Raw genomic sequence first — 9,678 nt, forward strand, 5'->3', positions numbered from 1 at the left:
ACTTGAACAAAACAAAAAAATCGCTTTGATGTGTTTACTTTTTATCGAAAAACTTAATTGTCATTTCTTTCGCCAAAATGGTAACATCTTTTTTACTAACACTTGATAATAAAAATACCACAAATTTTAATTAATTTTTTTGTTTGGTTTTTTAGTCTTCTAGTATTCGAAGTGTTGATTGACCACATATTAAAAGTGATTTGTTGTTCAAATAAACAAACAATGAAAGACTAATCATGTTGGTCTGAATCAGTAATTGGAAATATTGTTCTGTTATAGAAAAAATCAACATAATATAGATTGACAATCAAGCTCACAAAAAATACTATAGAGAGGTGAAATCAATATACAATAGAATGACAAGACAATTTTCATCTTAGTGTTATTGTAAAAAATATGAGTTAAACAAAAAAAATAAAGCAAAAGTCCTATTATCTAGATAAGTCTTGAAATTATCAAATCTCTATCTTCTCGACTTAACAAGCTTTGGCTGTTAGAATGTTCTGGCTGTTAAGAACAACTGATTTTCTCTCTTTTTGTCGTCTCCGTTCTGGTGGACGTTGTTGAACTCGCCTCATTTAACTGAATCTCGCATCTTCGTTTCCAATTGGATTACGTTCTGGTCCGAACACAGGATGAGATATGTGCTCCACCATTGGAATCAAAACACATTTGTTTACATCCTCTTCTGCAACCGGAGACCCAAAAATTCCTGGATATGCCCGACACACAATTCTCGCCTTTTGTGGGACAACGATTGTCTCTTTTTTTTGATGGACAGTTTATGTCTGTCTTGTAAGTGATACCACATTGCCGAAAAGCAGAGACAACGTTTTGTCTATTTGTTGCCGCCTGAAATGCAGACAACATTGAGATGAGTCTATTCACAAGACAAATTCCTCTTTTCTCTCTTACCTTCTTTGTGATCGTTTCTCCTTCCACTTCATCTAATTCTTCCTTCTCCACCACTTCCTCCATATTAAGTTGTTCCTCAAATACATTTTCCGTGCTTTTATTTTCAATGTCATCTTCATCTTTGACTACTTGAGTCACATACTCACAGTACCGTCTTAGTTGGTTCTTACAAGAACCAAAGACACCCACGTCAAGAATTTGCGTCATATGGCTTGAGTGAGGAACAAGAAAGATCAACTCAATGTTATTTTCTTCGCATATTACTCTTAGGTCTTCGTTGACGTGACAACTGCATCCATCTATGATAAAAGCCGCTTTTTCATTAAAGTCACCGATTGTTTGAAGAAGTTCATTGCGTTTTTTGATTATGTAAGTTAGAACGACATCTCGAAACCACGCCAAAAATATGTCAGTGCTTATAAAGCCATTCTTCGTGTTGTATATTTTTATCGAAGAGTCGTCATATCCGTTGTCATATAATGCAACATTCACTGTTTTGTTTGGCACAACAGTTCCTGGAGTCAACACATCACCACTCAACGCTATGCATCCTATCAGTGTTGTTCTTCTCCCCGCTCTGCTTAGTCCAATTTTAAGTGTTCCGTGCATTCTTTGTTCTCCCTTGTTGATGTACACTTTCACGGCTTTTCTGTCTGCGAATGGTTGTGTTCCCATCTCATCTTCATTTAAAACAAATGCTGAATGAAGACCAAGTATTCTTTGTAGAGTAACATTGTAAAATTCTTTAATATCTTTTTCTTCCACTTTCACTCTGAAATTTTCGTCGGGTATTCCTAAAACGTATTCAAACAGTGTCAATCCCATTATGTATCTATGGAGATTTGATTTTGACACCATCATTTTCAATTCATTTGTGCAAAATTGGAATACATTAAGACTTGTTACTGCTAAACCGACTTTCCTGTGATCAAAAATGTATTTTACAATTGATTCGCGGTTGCTTCTAATTTCACTTGGCCTTCCCGGCTCAAGTACCATTTTGTGCACAATCGCGGGAAATTTCATCTTTTCTTTCGAAAGAGTATGTTTGCCGATGTTGAACAATTCACAAACCGTGTTTTCCCAAAGTTTTAGGGATTTGCACACCTGCTATAAAAACCATTTTTTATTTTAAAGTTTGCACCAAAAAAAACATTTGTTATTGATTCCGCGATATTGTGAAAAATGAAAGAAAGGTGCATCGAAAGGGTTTTTGTTTTATAGAAAAAGAATCTTTTTATAAAATCGACCGTCTTCTTTGTTCACTATTTGAAACTTATGGTTTGAAAATGAATCAACTTGTGATTTTCGTGTTGTTTTTAAAAACTAGTTTTTAATATTATTTTTTACCAAAAAAAACTATTGAGATTGTCCAAAAAATAAAAAATGTACAAAGAAAAAACAAAAAAAAAATTTAAAAGAGTTGCGCCATGAAGAAAAAAAAATAGTTTTATTTTTAGGATTCCTTGTTTTTTTACTCAGTCACCCCATTTTTGCAAAAGTTGCACAGGTTTTGTCTAAAACTGTATATATTATTTATGTAAAATTTATTTTTTTTCTGGTTATAGTTGTTTTTAATTAATAAATTTATAATTGATAGTTGTTCTATTTCAAGCAGCTAACAAATTCTATAATTTACTATATTAATATACCATAATTTACTATAACAATTATAATAAACCTCTAAACTACAAATTTATAATTTTCATATAATTAATTTTACTAATAATTTTAAGGAATAATTCATAAACATAACTTGATATCCAAAAATAAAAAGGTATCGTGTTTGAGCATACATACAGACCGACAAAACTCAAGGAATAATCAAAAAATACTAAAGTACTATTTTAATTATTTAATTATATTATTTTTCAAATGAATATAAAATAGTAAAAATTAATAACAAATTAATTTATATTACAACACAATACAAATTGACTTTAAATTGAAGTTTACATATTGAACGGCGTTTCATATGTAAACTTTAGAAATTTCATACAAATTTCATATTAATTTAGAAAATTTAATTGAATTCATTTTCTAAACTGCTTAAGTTCTTATGATAATAAGTAATCTTCTCAACTAATATGAAATATAGCAAAAAAACAATAAAAAATATTCTATGATTACAAGGTTTATTACACTAATTATATTAAGTGTTATTGATAAATTAATTATTTATAACTTTAACTTATAATTTTATTAAAATAAATCAAGCATGAAATGAGTGTAACATGTTATGATTATAAAAAACTGGAAATGGAAGTATTATAATTTAATTTAATTTAACTAATCTTGGTAGTAAATTATGCAAATTAAATACAATTCAGTGTTATTGATGTTTTTTCTCAAATTAACATTACCAAATAATTTTTAGTCTAATCAAAATTTTTCAAATTTTATGAGGGGGTCATAAAATCTAATATCGAGCTTCCAACAGCTTAAACATCGAGCTAAATTCGGGAATATTAGGACAGTTTTTTCAATATTTACATTTTTTGATTCTCAATATTCAGTCTTTTTTTCTAAGACTGCTTAAAATAAATATGTTTGATTATTTCTAGATTCTTATCTTGTAAGATTATATTTTTTTCACGGTTTTTATACATTATAATATCACATTTAAATCGTATTTAAAAGATTTTCTAAATATCGTGTTATTACAAACTATTAAAAGCTGTGATAATAATTATTATAAATTAATAATAACAATTTAAAATAATAAAAAGTGAAAAAAGAGAGATGACCATTTATTTATAAATATTTGAAACTTTCCTTTCCCACCCGTTTACCAAAAAAAATATTACCGCGATTGTTTTTTGAAGGGAGTCCACTTTTCAGCCACTGTTTGTGCGTCCCCATGTCACCCACTTTTCCTGTCCGTACTGTGTGGACGCGGATGTGGTTCCCCCCCCCCCCGCTTGCGGGGGGGGGGTCAGGGGGGATCCGCGCCAAGGGAGGACTTGGAAAGTGGGTGAAACGGTGCACAAACAGACTGTTTGAGTGCGGCCTTATGAGCCTTCTTTTCAATGCTCCGTCTCACTCGGTTTCCACTAACTCGAGGTGATTTTTCGGCATTTCGTCTAAATATAGAATTCGTTTACTATTTTTAATAATATTTTAATTATAATTATAGTAAATAGGAAACTGGGAAAATATTAGGTCTGGTTCCCGAATTCAAAAAATGCCGAAAAATTCACCTCAAGTCAGTGGAAAACGAGTGAGACGGAGCATTGAAAAGAAGGCTCATAAGGCCGCACTCAAACAGTCTGTTTGTGCACCGTTTCACCCACTTTCCAAGTCCTCCCTTGGCGCGGATCCCCCCTGACCCCCCCCCCCCCGCAAGCGGGGGGGGGGGAACCACATCCGCGTCCACACAGTACGGACAGGAAAAGTGGGTGACATGGGGACGCACAAACAGTGGCTGAAAAGTGGACTCCCTTCAAAAACACTCGCGGCAAATAATTTTTTTGGTAAAGGTGGTGGTCAATGTAAGTCCCGTTACCAGACTGACTTTATGAAAAAAAATGGAGGGATGAGACGGAGGAGCATCCCATAAATATAATTAACCAAATAATAAATTAATATTTGGTCGAAAATTGTTGTTGTAGACCCGATAATTATTTATCGGGGTTTAAAGTGCTTGTAGTAATATATTTTTCATAGTTGAGAAGTAACTTAAATACCTTATAGTTAGTTAACTATATACCCAGTTAATTAACCCACCATAAAATAGCTAACTGAACTATCGATGACTAACGTAACTATATTTTAGAATTATATAATTATTTTTTATTTCAATAATCAAAGGTTCATTATATTAATAAAAATAACTTTATGAATAACTACAAAACTTATTAAAAAAACCAAATTAAACAAAAACTATAATTAAATTTTGATATGAATAACTAATTATTATAACATTTTAATTATATTATTTATTTACAACAATTGCTATTATTAAGTTTATGTTTTCCTGTGGTCTAACCAAATAAAGATGTATTTAATTAGAATGTCTTTCATCAAACTCTTCATCACCATCTGCTATTGCGGTAATGTCATTATCTTCAAGAAAGTCATGTATTCTGGCTCTAATTGAAGGAGGGAGAGGAATTGTGAAAAGATCCATATTTTCTGGTGAAGTAACAAGTGCTCTATGAAACAAGTAAAAATGAATGTTGCGAAGTGGATGTTTGGATATTTTATAATTAAGAATGGCATGCGCAAAGATAGTGTAGTATTCATAATAAGAAAGATTCATTGTCCATTGGCATTTCATCATTTTAAAAGTGCTCACCAGTCTTCCAAATACATTTTCAACTATTATTCTACAAGAAGAGTGAACATTGTTATATTCATCCAAATACTGTTTTGTTCTGTTGTGTATTGTATGTTGGGATTTTCTCTTCGTGGAATGACACAACAGTCACACGAAGAATATCCTCCATCTGCCAAAAGTAATTGCCCAGCTTTAACACACGTTTCCATAAAGTAAATTTTGAATACACTTGCGTCGTTCATCGCGCATTGAATCGTGTTATCACACCGACTGCCATTCCAAAATAGTTAACAACCAACTCCGTTTTCAAACCAGAGTGATTACTCTTGGAGGAAAAGAATCTTTTGTCGACCGAATGAGTTCTCAAACTTATTTCATTCTGAGGATGATTTACAGTCTGATCTCTTCCATCAACTGCATAATAAATATTATTTAATTCGGGGATGTAAGTTGTATAACCAGAATTTCTCCCAAACGCGAAGTTGATAGTTGTACCAGCACAATTTTTTTATTGAATCAATAAAAATTTTGCAAGAAGTTTTGGCAAATAATAAAAGTGCACAATCAAGCCACTTGGAAATATTTGCTTTCCTTCCACTTTTTTCTTCAATGGAATCAAGTGAATGATGACTTTGTGAAATTAAATCGATTTTTAAACAATTGAAAAGTTCCAAAGAATCACAGTTACTTTTCATTTTTGTGAGAAGAAGAAGTAACACGTCTTATGGGTTAAGGTGGTATCTCTTATCATAAGAACATAAATGTGTATTCATGGAACTTCCAAAAAAAATTACCGATAACATTATACGAGCTTGGTATAACATCACAATTAACAACAAAAATAGCGGTGTCACAAGAGAGTAATTCGTAAACTTCTTCAAATTCGGCAATTGAAAGGCCTGTAAAATTCTTGCAGTCTAAATAGGTATGAATATTAATTGAGCATAATGTTGGTTTCTCGGGTGTAATTATAGCAGGAATTGGCACAGTAATAAAAGACCGATCGATGGTAGTTTCAGAAATACGAGATAAAAAATCATCAGTCGATTCTTGACTATGTGGTATAACCAAAGTGGCCATTTGCATTGCTTCATGACGAGCTTGATTAATAGCAGTGTTTTGTGTTCTTCTTTGTGCAAGTGTGGGTGGTCTTGTTCTTTGAGGTTCTCTTCTTCTGGTAGATACACTTTGGATATTTGAAACTGACCTTCGGCGTCGTGTTGAAGATGTATGTATTAAACTGTTGTCATTATTAGTAGTTTGTTGTGTTGGTTCTTGATTAATATTTAATTCATTTGATTGTAAAATAAATTTTGTGTTGTTGTCTGGTTTTCCAAAGTACTTGTTTGTTGATTATTTGTAATTCGTGACATTTGTGGATAATTCTGAATATTACTTAAATTTGTAAGTGTTGTATTTTGATTATTGTTTTGATTACTTGTTGTTAAAAGTGGTTGTGTTACAATTTGAACACTGTTTGTGTTGTTTGTGTGTTGAGTGGTTGTAGTAAGTTGTGGGTTGCGATTGTTTGGCGTTTGTTGTATACTTGGTGCACGATGTGTAACATTCACAGTTTGGCGGGGTAGTAATGGTCTTAAATGAAAACGTAAAGAAGAGGTTGACCTGCGTTGTTGGCCATTTTCATTAATTTGTGAGGTGTGATTCGACATCAAATTTTTTTATGTTTTTATGTTTTTTGTTTTTTATTCTTGTTAAAAATGATGATTATTACATTATTTATATTTTTGTCGATTTGTTTTTCAAATTGAATTGCTATATTAAAAGGTTTTTAATCTATAAAAATTATTATTCAATTTTAAATTTAACAATTTTTTAAATAGAAAACCATAATAAATCTATATATTTATTATAATTGGGTTAACTAAAATATAGTTACGTTAGTCATCTATAGTTCAGTTAGCTATTGGCTATTAACTCATTTTTTTACTTTTAACTCACTTGTTTTGAATAAACTCACTTCTAATTATTTAACTCATTTTTAAAAATATAACTCACCAAAAAACAATTTATTATCTTAATAGTTAATAATTTAATAAATCAAAAAAATGTTTAAATAATAAAATTTTGGTTTTCTTTTATATTTCTATTTAACTATACAAATAAAAAAACAACTTGACCAATTAATCAAAATTGCCATTAGTAAAAACGTTAAAACATAAGAACGAATTCGAACCAGTAATGATAAAAAAATACAATTTAAGCATTTTTAATAACTTGTTATTCATGTCAAAGCCAACGTTGAGAATGGTTTATAGACCACCATTAAAAACACTGACACCTCGTCGATTAATAACAAGGACACAACCAACACAGTCACAGTCACAACTGCTATCACAGCCACAGCCACAGTCACTATCACAACTGCAGACACTGCAACCAACACAGTCACAACCACTGCAATTATCACAGCCACAGACACCACAACCAACACAGTCACAGTCACAACTGCTATCACAGCCACAGTCACTGCCACTATCACAACTGCAGACACTACAACCAACAGAGTCACAACAAAATTTACCAATCCAATTGTCGTTTAATATTAATGATGTTGAAAGACCAACTAGAATAACGGAATCACAATTTTTCATTAACACGACATTAAATGACGGAGAAACAGTTTATCAGCCAAAGGCAGATATTGTTAGCTCTCAAATTGCTTCACATTTAATGGAAGAATGTTTCTCATTTAATTGTATTGATTTCGGTAGCGAAAATTCAATTACTTCATCTTTTTCTGATGAAAAAAATGTTTGGGAACGCCAGTTTAATTTACATACTTGCAAGTTTCTTACTGGTTTTGAACTTGAAGAACTTGTTAACCTATTTGATATCATTGTTAGCAATGCCACGTTTACAAAAGAAAACACGTTCAAACAAAAAGGAGTGATTGATCAAACGCTTTTTAAACAACACAAAAAGTCGAAACTTGCATATCATGAACAATTTGTGTTGATGTTGACATTTTTCCATACAAAAACGACACATGTTGAATTATATGAACTCCTTTATGGTATGGATACAACAAAAAATAAAAACACGAAAATAAAATTTATTTCAGATAATTTAACTAAAGCCATAATTAAATTTCATCCAAAAATATACAAATCTTTGATATTATCAGTTCAAAATATACCAGAAACTCAATTAGAACACGTCGCTGTAAGAAAAAATCCATTATATTTAAAAATAGAACCCAAATTAAAAAACACATACTATATTGTGGATGGTAGAGACCAACCAATACCGACTCAACGTGTCTCCAAAGTTATTCAAAAAGACTATTACTCATTTAAAAGTAATTCGAGTTCAATGAGAACACAAGTTTTTGTCAACAGAAATGGTTTTGCAGTCCACGTACAAGAGTCCACACCCGCATCAGTACACGACTCGACTTCTGTAAAACAGGATTTGTTAAATGTTTTGTTTTATGGAAACAAATTGTTTCTTGGTGATGGGGGATACGCTGGATGTTGCAAGTGTGTTTACCCAATTACAACTTCATCCAAGAAAAAAACATACAGTTTCGATGCAACCACGTTATTGAAGGTAGAAGGTTTACAAGAAAAATTACAAGGAAGATTTTCTGGTTTGATTGTCCAAGGTGTGTTTACTGGCAAATTTGAGAGTACCTCTGGTTTGAATAAAGTGTGTTTTTCCAAATGTGTATTTAAAACAAACTACAACATTGATGACAACAATGAATTTTCGTTTGTCAATAATGGTGTTGTAAAGAAAGGGTCGCTTAATGGAATCTCTCAATTCAATAACACCAAATTTAAAAGACAATTATTGAAGGTTTATCATGGTAAAGTCTTACTTGAACTTAGAAACTCGTTTATTTCGAGTTGTAGAATTGTGGTTGAAAATCACTTTGCTCGTTTGGTCACCTGTTTTCCAAGAATGGATGCAGTTTGGAACAATAATTTAACCCTTTACAAACTCTCAGTTCAAATTTGTCATGGTCTAACAAACTATTTAATTTCTTTAAAACCTTTGAGAGACCCCATTGGTGATGAAACAAAATTGCCAAAAACGGCAAAGAAATGTCTCCAAATTTTGAATAGAGTTGAAGAAATAAACTATTCAACTGAAAGTGATGATTGTTTCCTTTTTGATGAAAGTGAAATCATTTGATTCTTAGTTTCACTTTTAGAAAAACAAAGTAAATAAATATTTATGTTATATTAGAACATTTAAAAAAGATGAATTAAATTTGTAAATTTATAACTTTTCAGTAGTAAATAATTTTTTGATGAAATTTTCTTTTTTGAACAGGTCAAGTTTATGTTGTTTTTTACCAAAAGAAAAAATTGTGTACCATTAATTGTATTTCATATTTTTATTTTTTTAAAATTGTGGTTCTTTATAGTTTATTTTTTTACTATATAATTATAATTATTTTTATAGAATTTAAACTATAAATATAGTTCATTTGGTTTTCTCTCATTTTCTTTTAATTA

The 9,678-nt window shown here is 31.0% G+C and overlaps 2 protein-coding genes across 2 annotated transcripts; one reads left to right on the plus strand and one right to left on the minus strand.

Annotated features, from left to right (window-relative positions):
• Positions 1–612: 612 nt before the first annotated feature.
• Positions 613–1,740, minus strand: EIN_512490 (hypothetical protein; the record flags this gene model as incomplete). Its single annotated transcript, XM_004258239.1, has 1 exon — positions 613–1,740. One exon carries the CDS (start codon positions 1,738–1,740, stop codon positions 613–615), a length of 1,128 nt encoding a protein of 375 aa, XP_004258287.1.
• A 5,653-nt stretch (positions 1,741–7,393) lies between these two features.
• On the plus strand, positions 7,394–9,352 carry EIN_512500 (hypothetical protein; the record flags this gene model as incomplete). Its single annotated transcript, XM_004258240.1, has 1 exon — positions 7,394–9,352. The coding sequence occupies one exon, from the start codon at positions 7,394–7,396 to the stop codon at positions 9,350–9,352; it is 1,959 nt and encodes a 652-aa protein (XP_004258288.1).
• Positions 9,353–9,678: the final 326 nt, after the last annotated feature.

This window comes from Entamoeba invadens (assembly GCF_000330505.1).
Source record: "Entamoeba invadens IP1 unplaced genomic scaffold scaff_1105074725585, whole genome shotgun sequence".
Lineage (NCBI taxonomy): Eukaryota > Evosea > Mastigamoebida > Endamoebidae > Entamoeba > Entamoeba invadens.